Source organism: Macaca nemestrina, chromosome 1 (genome assembly GCF_043159975.1).
Source record: "Macaca nemestrina isolate mMacNem1 chromosome 1, mMacNem.hap1, whole genome shotgun sequence".
Taxonomy (NCBI): domain Eukaryota; kingdom Metazoa; phylum Chordata; class Mammalia; order Primates; family Cercopithecidae; genus Macaca; species Macaca nemestrina.
The window spans coordinates 149062338-149083071 of NC_092125.1; the positions used below are offsets into that span (position 1 = coordinate 149062338).

Genomic DNA, 20734 nt, shown 5'->3' on the forward strand with positions numbered 1-20734 from the left:
TCCCAATTGTCCTCGAAATATTTTCTTAACCTGGAATTCAAACAAGGATCACACAATGCATTTGGTTGTTACGTCTTTTAAAACTTTCATCTTGAAGAGCTCCCAAACCTATTTTTTGCTTTTTATTTTTAACATGGCATTGACTTTTTAAAAGATACTGAGCCAGTTGTCTTACAGAATGTTCTACATTCTGAATATACTTTATTATCTCTAAGGTGTCATTTAACTTGTTTCTCCAACCTCTCTTATCTCCTGTAAACAGTTAACTATCCAGCCTTCAAGTGACACAGGGGCAATAATATTTTATAAGTGGTGTCCTGTATTTTATATTGCATTATATCAGGATATACATAATGCTTTACTTAATTAGTTGAGTGATAGGGATCATAGCTAGAACAGACTATAAGAGGCAAGAAAAGGGAACTTGTTATGAAGCTACTGGAATAATTAGAGTGTGAGACAATGGTGACTCATGTGCTAGCAGTAAAGGTTATTAAAAAGCAGTCAGATTTTGTATGTATTTAAAAGTTAGAGTCAATCAATTGGAAGTGGAGTTTAAGAGTCAAGTAGAAGAGTCAGAGTCAATCTACTGGAAGTGGAGTTTGAAAGAAGAGTCAAGTAGAAGACTCAAGTATGCAAGAAGAATCAAGTATGACTCCAAGGCATTTGGCCTCAGATACTGAAAGGAGAGATTTGACCTTTCAGTATCTGAAATGGCAAAAGTCATGGGTAGTGCAAGTTTTAGGGAAGGGAAAAAAAATCCAGTTTCAGACATATTAAGATGAGATATCTATTGGCCATCCAAGTGGAGATGTCAGTTAGTCAGTTGAATATAGGCCTATGTGAATCTGGAATTTGGGAAAGAGGACTGAGATAAGGCTATAAATTTGGAAATCCTTGGCATAAAATTGGTATTTAAATCTATTAGACTAGATGAGATCACCAAGGAATGAGTGTAGGCAGAGAAGAGAACAAAGAGCTGAACCCTGATGTATTCCAAAATTAAGAGGTCAGTAAGAAGAAGAAGGCCAAGTAAAGATGACTGAGAATGAACAACCAGGGAGGTAAGAAGAAAACAAACATAAAAGAGCTGAACCCTGATGTATTCACAAATTAAGAGGTCAGGAAGAAGATGAAGACCCAGTAAAGATGACTGAGATTGAACAACCAGGGAGGTAAGAAGAAAACAAACATAATATGTATGCTAGAAGCCTAGTGAAGCCTATGTCAAGGAAGAGAAAGTGATTAATGGTGTCAGCTATTGTGCACATATAGATCAAGAATGTTTAGGATAAGAATTAACCAACAGATTTAGTAATGAAAGGGTGAATTTAATGAGAACAGTTTTGGTGGAATAATTGAGATGAAATCTTGATTGCACTTGGTTTAAGAGAAAATAGAGAGAAGGTATTGGGGGTCTAAGATGGTATGACATACTTGTTCAGAAGAGTGAAAGAGTGAATTAATGAGTCGCAGACAGCAAGACTGCCCACCAGAAAAGATTCCATTTGAAATTCATGGTCATGAATTTAAAGTGAGAATGGTACTTATGATGGTATACATTTTTTTTGTCTAGCCATGTTCAGCTGCTCAGGTGTAGGTACAGAACAGGTGGAGAAATGCATTAACCATGTTTGTTGTTTTGCCAAGCAGCACAATGAAGTGACAGAGGGGCAAGGAGTCAAAAGTATGTGCAAAGGAGTGATCATGACTGCTCTATGGAACTTAAGCTAGATATGGAGGGTACGACCTTCAATCATACAATTGAGAAATAGTAAAAAAGGTGATAGAATCAATGCATTGGGGATCCCAATATGGTTGGGGTAGAGGAAGTGAGCTAGCGACACGAGAAGTGTAACCAGGCAATGGGATATATGAAGTTGGCATCATGGTGGAGTCAATATCTAATACTTTATATAATTTATGTTTTTGCTTTTATAAAACTTTTCAAAAACAATGATAAGCAGGTCTTTCTTATATTTTAGTATAAAAAGATTTTCTTACCTCTGATGAGGAAGGTCGACTTGGATTGAGCGACATATTTACTAATGTCTGAATGGGATAATTATCAATTTGAATTTTGTTTCTTTTTTTATCTTTCTTCATTTAAGTAGTATTAAATAAAAATTGTAATAGTTTTTTGGCTTAAGATAGCATTCCACTCATTTCTGGTCTCTGATTTGTTCAAGAAATAAAAAGGAAAACACAAAAACATTAAATAAACTAAAAATGAAAACTTAGAAATATATATAATCTTTATTATTCTAACTCAAAAGGACATATTAATAGTAAATAGGACTGTGCAATGAAATGAGTATAAATCTATACAACTAAGTAACGTGACAAATTACACTATAATGGACTTGTGACCAGGACATACTTTACGATTCTAAATAATTCATCTTTTCTTGGTCAAAAATTAAGGTTAAATAGATAGCATTTTACATGAAGTAGAAATACACATTTGGAAGTAGAAAGACAGAATTTAAGATACTTGGTTAGGATCAATGACAAATTCTAAGCATGCCTAAAGTTTTAATTAGCCTCTGGGCTAGTTAAAATGGCTATAGAATGATGAAAACTGTTTTACCATATACATTTCTTCCTGGGTTTTGATGCCTCAATAATAAAAAACATGAACAATCATTCCAGGTGAAAATGCCAGTCTTTAAATATATCAGGCTTCATTTGTGTATTATTCCCTGTGTTTTTCCTCAGGATTTATGGCAGTTTACAAGAATATGATACAATTAAAAAAATATAGTGTATATAAGAAAAAATAAAAAATAAGGTAGCTGAATTATTACTCTAAAAGGAATTATCAAAGCAGGATAATCCTTAAGGATACACTAATCATATCAACACAAGAGCTGAAGCTTTTCTAGATTTCAAAGCATTGCTCTTCCTCGATTTATGTTAAAATAAGGATTTATCTCCAACAAAACTTAAAATTCCTCTGATCTGGTACTGATCGTAGCTCTACAAAACCCTAACAAGTACCACTAATTGTTTTAATGGTATCAAAATTAAAAGATTATCTCCTGAAATATAGCATCTCCTTAAATTAGTTTTACATATTACTTTCCATATTTCTTATAATAATTAAAACTTAGAATGTGATTTATCATTTTGACCATGTCAAACGCTATTTTAAGTACACATTAGTACTTTAAGAAAGTATTTATATATCTGTACAAAAACTCTGTATGCCACTGTATTAATATTAGCCTCTATTATGAACCTAAGTGAAAGATGACTCAGATACATATATGGTCACTTCATTATTAGATAATAATTAGTTAATAATCTATAATAATTATAGCATAAGGACATTCATTGATTCATTGGTATGCAAGTTAGTAGGCTAAAAGTTTTAATTTGTTACATATTAAAATTTGATATTTTAATTCAGAACAATTTTTTTTTTCTTTTTTTATGAGACAGAGTCTCCCTGTATCACCCAGGCTGGAGTGCAGTGGTGCACTCTTGGCTCACTGCAGCCTCTGCCTCCCAGGTTCAAGTGATTCTCCTGCCTTAGCCTCCCAAGTAGCTGAGATGACAGTCGTGTGCCACCACTTCCAGTTAATTTTTGTATTTTTAATAGAGACAGGTTTTCACCATGTTGGCCAGGCAGGTCTCGAACTCCTGACCTCAAGTGATCTGCCCGTCTCGGCCTCCGGAAGTGCTGGGATTACGGGCATGAGCCACCAATGTGCCCATCCCAGAACAAATTTTTAATTAAACAAACTCAAGATAGATCAGTCAAGACCTGCTTTATTGTTGTCCTGAGGTAAACCTATACAGGACTCCACTATACAAGTTGAGTATCCGTAATTTTAAAATCTGAAATCTGGAATGCTCAAAAATCTGAAACTTTTTGAATGCTGACATGATGCTCCAAAGAAATGCTCATTGGAGCATTTTGGATTTTGGATTAGGATTGTTTAACCGATATAATGCAAATACCCCAAAATTTGAAAAAATCTGAAATCTGAAACATTTCTGACACCAAACGTTTTGGATAAGGGATACTCAACCTATAGTATCCCTTCTAAAGTAATGGCAAAGAAGCCATGTTTGGGATTTTAAGAACTCCCTTTATCTTTTTTTTTTTTTTTTTTTGAGACGGAGTCTCGCTCTGTCGCCCAGGCTGGAGTGCAGTGGCCGGATCTCAGCTCACTGCAAGCTCCGCCTCCCGGGTTCGGGCCATTCTCCTGTCTCAGCCTCCTGAGTAGCTGGGACTACAGGCGCCCGCCACCTCGCCCGGCTAGTTTTTTGTATTTTTTAGTAGAGACGGGGTTTCACCGTGTTAGCCAGGATGGTCTCGATCTCCTGACCTAGTGATCCGCCCGTCTCGGCCTCCCAAAGTGCTGGGATTACAGGCTTGAGCCACCGTGCCCGGCCCCCTTTATCATTTCTGATGCGACCAATGCTAGAGACCAAATCCTGGGCTGACCAGAAACAAACAAAATGTTCTGATGTAAAAAGATGAGCCCTTGGGAATTAGACCTGGGAAAAGAGCTCAAGATTCAAGCGTTAGTAGACATTACTAACAAGAATATAGAAAAGAGAGCCGGGTGCCGTGGCTCATGCCTATAATCCCAGCACTTTGGGAGGCCGAGAGGGGCGGATTGCCTGAGGTCAGGAGTTTGAGACCAGTCTGGCCAACATGGTGAAACCCCGTCTCTACTAAAAATACAAAAAAAAAAAAAAAAAAAAAAAAAAAAATCAGCTGGGTGTGGTGGCATGCGCCTGTAATCCCACCTACTCCAGAGGCTGAGGCAGGGGAATTGCTTGAACCAGGGGAGGTTGCAGTGAGCCAAGATCGTGCTATTGCACTCTAACCTGGGGGACAGAGTGACTCCATCTCAAAAAAAAAAAAAAAAGAATACAGAAAAGTCATGAGGCAGTATCATAGCATCATAGCCATGAGGCAAGCCTATGTTACGGGAAAGCTATACTTATCTATAAAGAGATAAAAAAAAAGATAAAGCATAGAAAAAATGACTAAGTTAACTGGTAGTGAGAAGCAAACTGAGGAAGTAACATAGCTGATTCATGTTTATAACTAAGCACTAGAGAGGAATCAAGAAGTCTTAGGGCTGAAGTATCTAGCCTTGGATCTACTTCCAGTTTGGCTTATTAGCGTGACAGTTTCTGTTTTGGGATTTACAAGGGATATGTGCCTCAACTGCTGCTCTACGTTGATCTTTACCATAATCTCCTCATTGCTTGTGCTAACTTGAGTAAGCCTTTGCTATTGAAACTACGAGAGGCTAATTAAAACTTTAGGCATGCTTGACTGGCGCGGTGGCTCACGCCTGTAATCCCAGTACTTTGGGAGGCCGAGGCAGGCAGATCACCTGTGGTCGGGAGTTCGAGACCAGCCTGACCAACATGGAGAAACCCCATCTCTACTAAAAATACAAAATTAGCTGAGCGTGGTGGTGCATGTCTGTAATCTCAGCTACTCCAGAAACTGAGGCAGGAGAATCGCTTGAACCCGGGAGACAGAGGTTGCGGCAGCCGAGATTGCACCATTGCACTCTAGCCTGGGCAACAAGAGCGAAACTCTGTAACAAAAAAACAAAACAAAAAAAACTTTAGGCATGCTTAGAATTTGTAGTTGATCCTAACCAAATCATATACTAAATCCTAACATATAATATGTGGGATTTTCACATTTTTTACCTGTTACTAATTAGCTAATGAACAAAACGATGCCAACAATTCAAATGAAAGAAGACTGATATCTCAATAACCAAAAATAAAGTGACTATTAAGTTCCTGTCTAATCTTTCATTTACAGCATAATTTTGCTTTACAACTCTACTGCCAGGAATGGAAAATCAATTTTATCTTGCATGCTAATTCCCATCAACTGGTACTGACTATCTAGAAGTGAATTACTAAGTAGGATCCCAAGGCTACATCTCAGTAGGAAATAGTACAGAATCGAATTACCACAGTCAACTATGGGTTTGAGAAGGAGTAACTCTTGGTGGATGTATAACCTATCTGCCATCTCTGATCTAGTCCCTCCTTTCAAAATATCTACCCATCATGTTTTCTCTGCACTTTTCCAAAATGATTTTCAGGGTCAGTAGCAGAGCTGAAAATCAAGCTTAAGGACTTCTGATACTTATTCAGTTTCTAGAAATAAGGATTCTAGTAATTTTTATTTCCTGTTTGATTTGATAATACAGCATACAAAGATTGCTCGATGTACTTTAGAAAATCCTAAATGCTGACATGGGCTATGTTTAAATATATCAATAAAGTAGAATCTCACACAAGGTAATCAGATGGATTGGGAGCCAGAAAAGCAGATTTCTGGTCCCTTATAACCTATAAAACCATTCACTGGTCCAAGTGTCAGTTGCTTAGTGGTAAGTGACTTGAACTCTTCAAAATCCTTTGCAGCTCTAAAATGTTTTGATTACTTGATTGCTCAGGGAATGCAACAAGTGAAAGGGAAACTTACATTCTGGAATAAAAAAATCAGAATATAGTTAACTTTATGACAGATGATGGGAGTATTTTTTCACATAATTCCTGATTCTTAAATCACCAAGGCATGAAGTCTATCTGATCAGGATAGATTCAGGTTATGTATATGTCCTGGGAGTTCTGCTTTATTTGGTTCCTGGTTAAGCTGTAAATAAAATTCTAATCAATTTAAAGGGTAACCTGTCTTAGGTAAATAGATTAAAATGCCTGAAATGAGGCCGGGTGCGGTCGCTCACGCCTATAATCCCAGCACTTTGGGAGGCTGACGCGGGTGGATCACCTGAGGTCAGGAGTTTGAGACCAGCCTGACCCACATGGTGAACTCCGTCTCTGGTAAAAACACAAAATTAGTCGGGCATAGTGGCACATGCCTGTAATCCCAGCTACTGGGGAGGCTGAGGTAGGAAACTTGCTTGAACCCAGGAGGCAGAGGTTGTGGTGAGCTGAGATCACGCCATTGCACTCTAGCCTGGGCAACAACAGCAAAACTCCATCTCAAAAAAAGAAAAAAGAAAAAAAGCCTGAAATGCCTGAGGGCACTCCAGAATCCACAAGCATTTATAGTAGTTAGATTTGTGGAACCAATTGAGGAATGAGGTTTGTTTTCTAGACAGGTCCTAATGTAGACAAAATGGCATACTTGTCTTGATTTGAAACCTTCTCAGGATATATAAGGACATTTTAGAGTGGGGCAGGGTCTCCCAGAGAGTAACAGAATGATATAGGGTTAGAATCTATGTTGGAAAAGGAATTATAGAGTTAGGTTTCTTTTACTTTGTAATTTTTGTGGGCATGTAGTAGGTGTATATATTTATGGGTACATGAAATATTTTGATACAGGCATACAACGTGTGAAAATCACATCAGGGTAAATAGGGTATCCATGACCTCAAGCATTTATCCTTTCTTTGTGTTACAAAAAATCAAATTATACTTATTTTAAAATGTTTAATTATTGTTGACTATAATCACCCTTTTGTGCTATCAAATACTAGATTTTATTCACTTTATCTAACTTAATATTTCTGTACCCATTAACCATCCCCAGTTCCCACCCTACTACTCTTCCCAGCCTCTGGTAACCATCATTCTACTATCTCCATGAGTTCAATTGTTTTATTTTTTACTGCCAAATAAGTGAGAACATGTGAAGTTTGTGTTTCTGCACCTGGTTTTTTCACTTAACATAATGACCTCCAGTTCTATCCATGTGGTTGCAAATGAGATAATTTCATTCTTTTTTATGGCAGAATGGTACTCCATTGTTTATTTGTACCACATTTTGTTTACTCATTCATCTGCTGATAGACGCTTAGGCTGCTTTTAAATCTTGGCTATTGTGAATAGTGCTGCAGTAAACAAGGGAGTGCAGATACCTCGATATACTGGTTTCTTTTCTTTTGGGTCTATAGCTAGCGGTGGGATTCCTGGGACATACTGAAGCTCTATTTTTAGTTTTTTTGAGAAACCTTCAAGTTGGTCTCCATAGTGGTGGTACTAATTTACATTCTCACCAACAGTGTACAAGGGTTCCCTTTTCTCCACATCCTCACCAGCATTCGTTATTGTCTATCATTTGCTTAAAAGCCACTTTGAGGAGAGATGATATCTCATCGTAGTTTTGATTTGCATTTCTCCTGATGATCAGTGATGTTGGAACACCTTTTCATATACCTGTTTGCCATTTGTAAGTCTTCTTTTGAAAAAGTGTTTATTCAGCATTTTTGCCCATTTTTAAAGTGATTAGATTTTTTTTCCTATATAGTTGAGCTCCTTATATATTCTCGTTATAAATCCTTTACCAGATGAATAGTTTGCAAATATTTCTTCCCATTCTGTGACTTATCTCTTCACTTTGCTGATTGTTTCCTTTGTAGTGCAGAAGGTTTTCATTTTTATTTTTTATTTTTTTGAGACAGGGCTTCTCTGTTGCCCATGCTGGAATGCAGCGGCATGATCACAGCTCACTGCAGCCTTGACCTCTGTGGGTCACCAAGTAGCTGGGATCACAGGTACATGCCACCATGCCCAGCTACTTTTTGTATTTTTGTAAAGATGGGGTTTTGGCTTTGCCATGTTGCCCAGGCTGTTATCAAACTCCTGGGTTCAAGCAATCCACCTGTTTCAGCCTCTCAAAGTGCTGGGATTACAAGCGTAAGCCACCATGCCTGGTCCTGTGCAGGTTTTTAACTTGATGTAATCCCATTTGTTCATTTTTGCTTTGGTTGCCTGTGTTTGTAGGGCATTATTCAAAAAATCTTTACCCAATCCAATGTACTGGAAAGTTTCTCCAATGTTTTCTTTTCCCTTTTTGAGAGCTGGAGTCTCACTCTGTTGCCCAGGCTGGAGTGCAATGGCATGATCTCAGCTTACTGCAATCTCTGCCTCCCCGATTCAAGTGATTCTCTTGCCTCAGCTTCCCAAGTAGCTGCGACTACAGGTGTGCGCCACTATGCCCAGCTAATTTTTGTATTCTTACTAGAGACAAGGTTTCACTACATGTTGGTCAGGCTGGCCTGAAACTCCTGACCTCAGGTGATCCACCCGCCTCGGCCTCCCAAAGTGCTGGGATTACAGGTGTGAGCCACCATGCCCCACCCCCAATGTTTTCTTATAGTAGTTTCATAGTTTGAGGTCTTAGATTCAAGTCTTTAACCCATTTTGATTTGATTTTGGTATATGAGGAGAGAGATCCAGTTTCATTCTTCTAATATGGATATTCAGTTTTCCCAGCACCATTTATTGAAGGGACTGTCCTTTCTCCAATGTATGTTCTTGGCACCTTTGTAAAAAACGAGTTCACTGCAGGTGAATGAATTTGTTTCTGGGTTCTCTAGTCTGTTCTACTGGTCTGTGTGTCTGTTTTTATGCCAGTTACCATGCTGTTTTGGTTACTATAGCTCTGTTGCATAATTTGAGGTCAGGTAACATGATTCCTCCATTTTTATTTTTTGCTCAGGGTAACTTTGGTGACTCTGGGTCTTTTATGGTTCTGTGTAAGTTTTAGGATTTTTAAAAATACTTCTGCGAAGAATGTCATGGGTATTTTGATAGAGATTGCATTGAATCTGCAGATTGCTTTGGGTATTAGAGACATTTTAACTATACTGAATCTTCCAATACATGAACACGGAGTATTTATGGTTTTCATTGTAGAGATCTTTAACTTCCTTGGTTAATTCCTAAGTATTTTATCTGCAGCTACTGTATATATTTTCTTCTCCAAACTTCAATTTCCTTAGCCATTATAAAAACAGTATAAGCTCATTCTTTGAGAAAGAAGTCAGAATTGTGAAATCCCCCTTTGAAGAGATTCAGTTTTTAGTTAAACTACAAAGTAAGGCATGTGAATCTTATTTATTCAAATTCTGAATTTAGACCTAGTGAACTAAAGAACTTAGGGTATTAATTGAATAAGGTGAAGATCTCAGGTAAATTTAAATTGACAGTGCTCTGCTGACAAAACATAAAGTGACAGATTACTTGGTTGTCTTTTCTTGCCATATATTGCTACAAGAATCCTCTTGGTGACAAATTGTTTTTACAACAGGCCAGTCTTCAACCAACTGAAGGGTGAGCATCTATGTCTGTACAGTTGGAAACATGTTTGAAATGTTTTAGATCATTGTGGAAGGTCAAAGGACATTTCCTAAACAAAAATTTAAGAGATACAGATAGTTCTTAAACTATATTTACTGGTAATCACTTCAGATGCAACGGAACTTAAAGTTATCTCAACGGTTTCTTTTTTTTTTTTTTTTTTTTTGAGATGGAGTCTCGCTCTGTCCCCAGGCTGGAGTGCAGTGGCGCCATCTCAGCTCACTGCAACCTCTGCCTCCCAGGTTCAAGTGATTCTCCTGCATCAAGCCTCCTGGGTAGCTGGGACTACAGGCGTGTGTCACCACGCCCGGCTAATTTTAGTAGTTTTTAGTAGAGACGAGGTTTCACCACGTTGGCCAGGATGGTCTCAATCTCCACCTCGTGATCCGCCTGCCTTGGCCTGCTAAAGTGCTGGGATTACAGGCGTGAGCCACCGCACCCAGCCTCAATGGTTTTTTCTTTTGTATCCTAAATAGAATCTTTAAACACACGCTACAAACAATAATATCTAGTGTTTGAGACAGCAGTCCAGTCTGCGGTTTCCCAATGCAGCAGTTAATAAAAAAGCAATAATTTTTTTTTTCTGAAACTGTTTCGGCCTAAAATACTGTTTATTCCTCAACAGTCTCCCTCACAGAAGTAATTATTGGACCATATATTCCCTAAAATCTCTTCCAGCATTAACATTCCGCGGTTCTAAGAGTTCAGTGATATATTTTACAACTACTGTAAAATAGATCATTCTTTAATAAAGATACTTGTGTTTAATCTTACAAACCTGTAAAGTGTGAATGACGTTTTAGCATTACACAATCAACAAAGCACCAAAGGTAAAATAATTATAATCCCTTTTGGGAAAAGACAATATTTATTGATAGCTTTCATATTCTTTTTATATATAATGTCATTTCATTCTGAAAAACAACTCTACGAAGCTTTATAATTTATTTTGAAATAAGGAAATAAAGCCTCAGTAATTTAAGTAGCTTGCCCAAGAATACCATAAGTAGCAGAGCCAGAATTCAAACCCTGGTTTTAACCCCAATCATTAATTACATCCGTACGAATTAAGTAAGATGCTAAACTTACGATGTACATTTTTGCGAACTGATATAAACTGTTGAGCAAGTAATTTAGATTTTGTTGACCAGAACAATTACACATGCTTCTCTAATAAAAAATTTGAAATCTATTAATGATGAAATCATTCACATTAATGGAAAACATCAGCGCATTCGGAGACTGACTACCCCAAAAGAAATAGGAAACATCTGCCCTTAGTGCTGTGACATCACACACACATTTCCATGGATGAAAGAAAGACGTACTGACTGGCTGGCTGAGCCTATTTTGTTTGGTTAGATTCTACCCTCTCTCCTAAAAACTCCTTTGGGACTCAATTTCAAGCAAGAGGTAATAAACTACAACGGAAATACTAAAAAACAAACTTTCCGGAAACACCAAAACACGTTTTATTTTAAAAAGTACAATAAGTGTTAATTCTCCAGAGTAAATGGGTAACAGAGTAGACAGGTGTAATCTTCAGCCAGCACCTTGGCTTCTTCACAATCTCCTTCAGAAAAACCGATTCAAGAGCTAAGAAGCCAGTCAAGTCAAACCTCGAGAAGGTCCTTTCTCCAGCGAATCAGCGCCCCTGTTCCCCGCCCGCCCGGCTCCGCTGGGTAGGCAACAGCGACCTCCGCGCCTTCCCTCCGCCTCGTGTCAGCCGGACTGGGGGTTGGGGGTGGAACTGAGAATGCCTGTTGGCCAAACTAGGATCACAGAGAGACACGCCTGTACGGGGCGGGGGTGTGCGGGTGACTCACGCCGGGTGCACAGTAGCTCCTACGCTTCGGCGGGCATCTCCCCTCACTTCCCTCAACCCCTCCCACAAACTCTGGGAGGAAAACTGAGACCTCCTGGTCACCCGCCGCCGGACCTTTTAGAAACTCCCACAGCTCTGACTTCCCTCACTGGCCCTCTTCAGACCCCCTCTTAGGTCTTAGCGGCTAACGATGAGCTGTCTCCTTACCTCTCCCTAATCGGTCCCTCTGCAGAGGAAAGGGGAACTTAAGAGTCCAGTCGCGCTCGCTTCCCGAGCAGACGCGCGCACCGACTGCTCCGCCCCTTCTCCTCCCCCTCCACCAGGCTCGCGCTCCTGGCCTGGTGAGGAGCCGGAACAGAGGGTGGGAAAGGCGCGCATGCGCATCGAGGGTGGAGCCGCAGAGCACAAAACCGGAAACTTAGAGACAAAGTTCGGAGCCCCGCCCCCGCCGCGCGCTGCTTAGTTGTCTGGCCCCTCCGACCCACGGCCCACGACCCACCGACCCACGAATCGGCCTGGCTGTCGTGTGCACCATGTCTGGCTCCTCCAGCGTTGCCGCTATGAAGAAAGTGGTTCAACAGCTCCGGCTGGAGGCCGGGCTCAACCGCGTCAAAGTGAGCGAGGGCGGGCGGCCGAGGCGGGAGGAAGGCGGCGGCGGCTGCGGCAGCAGCGGCGGGTGGGATCCGGCGGCCCAGCTGGCGGGGGCGGGCGGGACATGCGCCGGCCGTCGCTTCCCCTGGAGAAGACGCGCGCTCGGCGGCGGCGATCGTGGAGCGGCCAGCTTTAGAGAAGGCGCCGCGTGAGTCTAGGCTGTGTTTTGGGGGGACGATTAGTTCGCCCTTCCGCCCCAGGACTTTCCGAGGAGGGCTGGCCCCTGGGCTGAACCGTGGCCCACATTCCGGTCCTCCTCCCTCTCTACCTCCCTTGGCCGCCTTCTCGGCTGGTCTCGCCAACAGCTGCGCCTCCGCGCGCCGTCCGCACCCTTCCTTTCCCACTTCGCCAGCCTCCTGTTTCTCATCGGACAGGGTATTTTCCGACTTTTGATTCAGAGCAGACTTTTCTCCCCCCATTTTATCTTTCCCAAACCTACTTCCTTTAGTATGAAATTCTTACCTTCAACTTCTCTTGTCCATTGAACACATACTTTTAAGCGAATTATTGCATAACTTAAACTATGGATTAAAGAAGCATTTTTCGACACGATCCTGGAGTGTGAAGTTCCGGTTAGTGCCCCGTACAACCTCGAACAAAGCGTGCATTTCATACCTATGGCACAGTTTGCTTGTATTTGACCTTGGGGGTATCGACTGGTCCGCATGCCCGAGAAAATAATTATTGTGGGTAATTATTGGTCTTATTTTGGCGTCTGGTTAGTATTGGCCTTGTCTTGGGGTACTGTGGGAGAAAAAGCGTTTTGTCTGTGTTGATAGAACAACTTGACATTCAAGTGCTATTCTAAGTATTTCCTGATTTTTACAGTCCTGAATGGATTGGCTTCTTTCTGGTACAATAGGTCAGGCTACATGTGAAACACTTCTGCAGTTAAAAAAAAGAAACAAGAATGTAAATCATGTGCCCTGTTAAAAGCAGCCAGTTCCTAAGATGATTTGATTTTATACTCACCAGGCTAGTCTTTATTACTTCCTGAAATGTTTTGTGGAGTGAGAGAGGTAGGGTCTCTAAGCTTTCTTAACTGGAAATGTCAGAGACCTAGCTTACTCAGTCGTGGTCACCTCAAAAGGGAAGGGAAATTCTCATTCGTCTTGTTGTAGGATCCCCCTGAGAGAGGGTCTCCCATTTAGCTTTGTTAACTAGAAATGTGAGGGACCTAGCTTACTCAGTTGTGGTCAACTCAGAAGGGAAGAGAAATTCTCATTCGTCTTGGTGTGGGATCCCCCTCACTTAGAGTCCTTAAAGTGCTGTAGACCTCACTGAAGTTTGGAATCTATTTCTCTACTCTCCCAATTCTTACCTCATCACAGTGGTTTCTAGTGAGTCTTGGCTGGATTTGGCTCTGAAATTCGAAATCATTTATTAACCATTATATATCATTCAGGTATGCCTTTATCACAGATAGGATGGACCAAGAAAGAAAAAATGGGGCGGGATAGTGAAAGCAATAAATTGTACATACTTAGTCTCCAAAGAAAATGACATGAGGTCTTCAGACTAAAATACTCCAAGAACTTTACTTTGGAAACCCTAGCTGCTGCTCCCCTGATCCCCCAAAACCGATCCTACCTAAATCTTCAGTAGCCTTCTGGTTCTGGTCGGGATCATTAAAGGCACCAGAAATGATTTGGTTTTGGAGTTACTGCCTGATGTTAAGGCTGTAGCAAGAAGGGGAGCATCCCCTTTGGGACTTTTTAATGAGCTTTTCTTTAGACATGTTGCTAAATGTGGTTTAACATTGGGTATCTGTTTTATCAATGACTGGGCTACGTGATTTTTTGTGAGATTTTTAAACTAGTACAATCTTTTAACCTTTATGTTTGAGTACAGTTGATAGAACTTATCGTAAGTGCTTGACAAAGTGTCATAGGTAGGTCAGGACATTTTTGAGAGTGAAAAGGGGCACTAATAATTAGGCCAGGATTACAGGGTTTCAACCTCCTGGATGGTGATTGTTACAGTGCCTTGGGGGCTAGCAGCTTGTTCCAGTTTTAGAGTCTTTGTCTCAGCTTTCCTCACTGTTTGGAATGCTGTTTCTCACTGATGGTTATTTGGTTGGATCTCTTGTCATTGAGATCTCAGCTTCAATGTCACCTCAGACACCTTCCCTTAGGTGGGCACCCAGTCACCATCTAACCGATTACTCATTTTACTACAGAGCACCTTGTCTGTCATTTTCTCTTAACTGTCAGCTCCTTAACAACGGGGCTCTCTCTGGCTGTTATGTATTCTCAGTGCCTGTAAGTATATGCAGCACATAGTGGTGCTTGGAACTTGTGAAAGGGAGTTACATTGGACCCCACCTACACTTTAAATAGAAAATTAACAGGTACTCTTTATGCTTCCTGCTGGTTAATAGGAATGAAAACACTAAACATTGTTACAATATTTGGTGAAAAAGGACACCACTGTTCCCCTACTTTAGCTACACTTCTTTTGGAAGGGAGGGGATGAGGGGGTTTAGTCATTTGTAAAAATACTTTTACATAGGAGCTATTAAACCTATGGAACTCATTACCCTGGACTGTTGTATAAGCCAGACACACAAATAGATTCGATAAGCGTTTAGATTCATCTTAGGATGATGAATTATTTTATCAGGTTGGAGGTACAGCTGTAATCTGCAGGGGTTCTTGGTATAGAGAGCATTTGTGATGCTATTAATTCCCTAAGGTCACATATCCAGCTGGATGGACTGGACACCTGCTCCCAGCCTCCTTGCGGTAAAGACTGAGAATAAAATAAATGAGTATTTCTCCCACTTCTTAAATCTCAGTTCAAGACCTCAGATATTAGATGCATTTCGGGCATGTTTTATTCATGTTCCACGTCTGAATGGTTCAGTTCATTGTTTTGGTATTTGTGTACCATCAACTATTTTAATGTTATTAAACTAGACAGTGACAGATTTCTGCCCAGTGTCATGTGACTGAAAGGCTGATAGCAAACATCAATTTAACAGTTTTTCTGAGCAGCCTGCCTTTAAGAAACTATTGACTTAAATATGATTTAAGTGTTAATATACATATACAGAGCCACCCAAACAGGACTTAAGGAACTTCTATGGCTTTATGGTTATTTTGTTTATATCCTACATCACCTTAGCAGAATATATAGAAATAGTAGATGTCTAAGTGAAAGAATGCATGCCTCTTTTAATTTGTTTTAGTTTAAATGCAACAGTATAAGGGTCTGATAAATTTGAGGATCAGTATACTGAATGCATTCTTATAGTGTTTGCGTTTCTAAATTATGTGCTATCCCACATTATGTTCATTCACAGTAGCATTTTTCCAGTAATACTGCTTTCAAGACAAAATAATAGTTTGCTAGAATGTTATTGCTTTTTGTTTAACCTTTAATTTTTTTTAAGAAACAAGATGTTAAGTTCCCTCAGGTTTGCACTTGAACAGCCTATTATTAATAAGATGTGCTGTGCTTTGCAAAAATAAACATAATTCTACTGTTTGTGCTCAGTCATCTGATGCTTCTAGTAACCAAACAAAAGAAAACATACTTTAAATCAGTCTTATTTACAAGCATTGGTTTTAAGTATTAAGAGCTCACTAGGCTGGGTGCGGTGGCTCACGCCTGTAATCTCGCACTTTGGGAGGCCAATGTGGGCAGATCACAAGGTCAAGAGATCGAGACCATCCTGGCCAACATGGTGAAACCCCGTCTCCACTACAAATACAAAAATTAGCTGGATGTGGTGGCAGGTGCCTGTAGTCCCAGCTACTCAGGAGGCTGAGGCAGGAGAATCGCTTGAATCCAGCAGGGGGAGGTTGCAGTGAGCCAAGATCGCACCACTGCACTCCAGCCTGGCCACAGAGTGAGACTCCATCTCAAAAAAAAAAAAAAAAGAGCTCACTATATGACTTAAGTCTTCAATTATTATATAGTATCTTCTTTTGAAGCAAGAGAAGTACTGTTTTATTGGAAGTACAGTATTTCCAAAGATTGAGAAAACCGTCATTAAAATGTTCTCACCATCTGGCGCTTCCCTCCCCTCTTTGTTATGTATAGGTTTCCCAGGCAGCTGCAGACTTGAAACAATTCTGTCTGCAGAATGCTCAACATGACCCTCTGCTGACTGGAGTATCTTCAAGTACAAATCCCTTCAGGCCCCAGAAAGTCTGTTCCTTTTTGTAGTAAAATGAATCTTTCAAAGGTAAGTTTCCTTAAATTAAAACCAAAAACCCACATTGTAGGAATAACTAGTCTTCTCTTTCTTTGCAGCACTTAAAAGATCATCCCATGCCCTTTCCTTTGGCCCTCCATTTCCAGTATTTTTCTGTTTTGCAAGGAAAGTAAGGATTCATGAAACTTGCTGACTTAGTAGTCATGAAGGCTAATCGTTTCTATTTTACTATAAGAAGGTTAAATAGAGGATTTAATAACCATAAAGAGGGTATAGGAGAGTTACTACAAAATCCCACTGCTGTAACAAGCCATCTGTCACTTTTTAGAGCATTGGCCTAATGGCATATGCATCTTGGGAGTCCCCAAGTACTAGTTTTGTGTACCTAGCAAATATTTATAGACAGTTTTTAAAAAAACTGCATTGTTTATGGGGATAACTTAAAGTACTACCAACTGATTTGGATTAACGCTGATGTTATTGCTGTAACTAAACCCAGCTGTAGAGCAGTATAGCAAAGATTGGGAATTGGAAATGCAAGAGAAAATCAGATGTAATTGAGTAAGCCAGTGTGGTAAAGGCGTTTGGACTGAGGTAGAACAGGCTTTATGTTTTGTTCTCATTTGTTGGATTAAAGATAAAACATGAAGGAAATGCAGTATATGAGTTCTTGGTGGCAAACAGACAGTGGACTGAATTTCAGAGAATTAAAAACTAAAGACCCTGCTGGCTTTATTAAAGCATGCTTCAGTACATTAATTTGTGCCTTCCAGATCAAATGCCATGTGTACAAATGTATGTTAGTCTAAGAGATGTGACAAAAAAGGTTTTGGATCATTTAAAATGTAACTGAAGGGTGCTGCATTTTATAAATTCTTAGTACTTTAGTTAGGGAATGTACTCAATATTGACCTATGAGAGGCAAACTAATAGTACTTTGTAAAAAAAGGTTTTGTATATGGCACACACCCCTTACTAACATTCTGACTCTGGATCCAAAGTCCAGGAAGCTGCTTCCTAAAATACCTTGTTACATAGTTGTGCCCTCCTTAATTAAGCTTTGTAGACCTGGTAGTGTCCAGGAAGTCTGTATAAGTACATGTTTCCAGTAAATACAGTGATTGGTTAAGATGTTTTAAGTTTTTTGAAATACCGGGGGAAAAAAAGCCCTTTGAAAACAGGTGTCATGTGCACAAAAATGCACATGAAGAAGTAATTCACTTTCATATTTAACTGTTTATTATAATATTCTTTGTTTCTTGTACTATTCATTTTATTCTTCATGGTAGTTTTTGGAAGTTTCATATTTTTATGGTTTATTAATGATTTCTTTTAACCTCAGTTCTTGTATTCACTTTACAGAGTGGTTTATTTTCATTTGAATAAAATACTGGGCAGCTGTTAATAGTTTTATTAGTTTGTTCATAGGAATCTACAGATAAGTGTTTAAATGAATGGCTCAAGTTTAAAAATATGGCTGGGGTAAGAACCCAGAAGGTAAAATAATATCTATTAATCCCAGCAGTATAAGAAAACAGCTTGGTGGATATTAAGATTTGAAGCAATTTGGGCTAGGAGAAGAATAATTGGGCAACAAAGCATTGCTTCTCAAGCTTGAATATATGCAAATCAATTTGTTAAAATGCAAATTCGAATTCAGAAGGTCTGAACTGAGTACCTACAACTTGCATTTCTTACAACTGCCCACTTACACTGATGCTGATAGTACTAGACCTACACTGAGTGGCATGAATGTAAAGAATCTACATTGGAGTTATGTGTATAAATACAGTTTTATCGCTGGAGTGCAATGGGGCAGTCTCAGCTCACTGCAGCCTCTGCCTCCCGGGTTCAAGTGCTCCTGCCTCAGCTTCCTGAGTAACTAGGATTACAGGTGCACACCACCACACCCAGCTGATTTTTGTATTTTTAGTAGAGACAGGTTTCTCCATGTTGGTCAGGCTGGTCTCAAACTCCTGACCTCAGGTGATCCGCCCGCCTCAGCCTCCCAAAATGCTGGGATTACAGGCGTGAGCCACCGTGCCCAGCCCTGTATTTCCTTTTAAGAGGAATTTTTTTTTTTTTTTTGAGATTCCAGCTTTTAAAATTTTTCCTTCTTTACACGCAACAAAATAGAAGAAATAATACAGGATTAAAAACTTAATCAGTAGCACATGCATGCACAAAAAATGCAGATAAGACGACAGGCTTATTGACAGTGAGGAAACACATGTAAAATTAAGGTAGTTTTTGTATGAAACATTTTATGGGTGCCATGAAAATGTTTTAACTAAAAAAATTTAAGGATCAGTATTTACTGTTTTTCATTCTGCCTTTTTTAAATGATGAATTTCTTATTTCATTAAATATTCTTTGTAAACAAGATCTTTAATGGTTATACTGTGATTGAATTATACTTCATTGAATATTTAAGTTTCCAAAATTTGAGGTTACAGTGAGGTGAAGATTTTGGTGAACAACTATATATATATATATACTTAGTACCTCTATTAAATTTCTAGAAGTAAAATTAGTCAAGGAGTGAACATTTAACATTTTTACAATGTTGTACTTGATATCCCCTGCCAATATAATACTTTGGCCTTCCACTAGAAACATGAGAATGCATGAGAATGCTTTTTCCTTGAGCCCTAAGTCTTGTTTGTTACTATTTTAGGTGGGATTAAACATTTTTCATAGCATTCTGTTTATGCCTCTTCAACATTTTTGTTACAAAATGTCTCATTAACACTTTTGTACCTTTCCATATCAATAATCCTAAAGTTAGTATGCTCATGTTTTAATTTTTTAGTGCACTTTTTAAAATTTAATATTCTTTCATTTTTAAAATTTTTTAGTTGATAATCTTTTAACTGAAATATTTTATGGTTAGAAAACATAAGGCATAACTTATAGCTTTGTATTCCATCATATGTAGAAACCTTCGTTTATCCATGCTCTTATGGAGTTATACTTAGGTGTTTCAGTTCTTTGTGGTTAAAATACTAATACAGTCAATATCCTTGTACATGTTTCTCTATGTCTGGGTTTATCTAGGTAACTAGAAGTGTGGTTGCATCTTCTACTTCACTAGACTCTGCCAAACTGCCCTGCTAAATACTTTTGCTCATTTTTCTAAGGATGTTTGGATTTTTCTTGATTTAAGAGAGCTTTATTAACCTTTTTTTATTATATACAGAATGTATTTTGGCAGTAATCTTAGCAAGTTAATCTGTAAGTCTGTTTATAAAACAGGAATGACTTATACATCAGAGTGGTTGTGAAAATTAAGGGAAAGATTTTACTGGTTACTGCACCATAGGCACTTCCCATCCTGTTTCTCTTAGGTTATTCATGAAAAAAATTAAAAACTATATTCTTTGATACTTTACCCTAACTCACCTTTTTTTTTCTATCTTAGGTTTCCCAAACCACTCCTTATGATCCAGTGAATATTCAAGAGAGCTACATTTGAAGCCTGTACAAAAGCTTATCCCTGTAACACATGTGCCATAATATACAAACTTCTACTTTTGTCAGTCCTTAACATCTACCTCTCTGAATTTTCATGAATTTCTGTTTCACAAGGGTAATTGTTTTATATACACTGGCGGCAGCATACAATAAAACTTATTATGAAAGTTTTATTTTGCATTATTATTGGTATTAAATACATAGTATATTAATCTGTTCTGAACACCTGAAGGGGTTAAGTTTGTACAGTTTGTTCCACCTGCTCTTCTTACATGACTTTATGCCATACATCTGGCAAGACTGCTAGGGAATTAAAGGTAAACCGCACACCTTTATTCTTGTAAGGTCAGGAGGAGGCTGTTAAGTTCTACAGGTTTCCATGCATGAGTTACTTATAGGGTTAACTTTGTTTCAGTGCCTGAATGGAGTACTATAGCACCATGTAATGAGGTAAAAAAGAGCTCCCCTCAACCTGGCCACAAAAAACCAAAAACCTCAAAATCAGGAAGCAA

The 20734-nt window shown here is 39.1% G+C and overlaps 2 protein-coding genes across 9 annotated transcripts in view; one reads left to right on the plus strand and one right to left on the minus strand.

Moving 5' to 3' along the window:
- LOC105482752 (spermatogenesis associated 1) overlaps positions 1-12276 on the minus strand; it is a 61957-nt gene extending 49681 nt beyond the window's left edge. For 7 of the 8 annotated variants that reach the window (XR_011618420.1, XR_011618421.1, XM_071089310.1 and 4 more), the window contains exons 1-2: positions 11200-12180; positions 2005-2175 (exon numbers count right to left, since the gene is read on the minus strand). Coding sequence is in view for 6 of the 8 variants with exons in the window: in XM_071089310.1 (XP_070945411.1) it covers positions 2005-2106 (102 nt within the window). In the remaining 2 variants the exon portion in view is untranslated. Of the gene's footprint in view, positions 1-2004; positions 2176-11199 lie in introns of all 8 variants that reach the window. The other variant, XM_071089144.1, reaches the window with a different exon arrangement.
- Positions 12277-12355: 79 nt separating this feature from the next.
- On the plus strand, positions 12356-20395 carry LOC112426886 (G protein subunit gamma 5). Its single transcript, XM_024793118.2, has 3 exons — positions 12356-12549; positions 16634-16778; positions 20170-20395. The coding sequence occupies exons 1-2, from the start codon at positions 12469-12471 to the stop codon at positions 16757-16759; spliced, it is 207 nt and encodes a 68-aa protein (XP_024648886.1). The 5' UTR covers positions 12356-12468; the 3' UTR covers positions 16760-16778; positions 20170-20395.
- The last annotated feature ends 339 nt before the right edge of the window (positions 20396-20734 follow it).

What these genes read in the sequence shown, in the direction of transcription:
- LOC112426886 (XM_024793118.2), top strand. Translation starts at nt 12,469, where the DNA reads ATGTCTGGCTCCTCCAGCGTTGCCGCTATGAAGAAAGTGGTTCAACAG. An exon ending in CCGGGCTCAACCGCGTCAAA is followed by an intron (nt 12,550 to 16,633) that starts GTGAGCGAGGGC and finishes TGTTATGTATAG; the next exon opens with GTTTCCCAGGCAGCTGCAGA.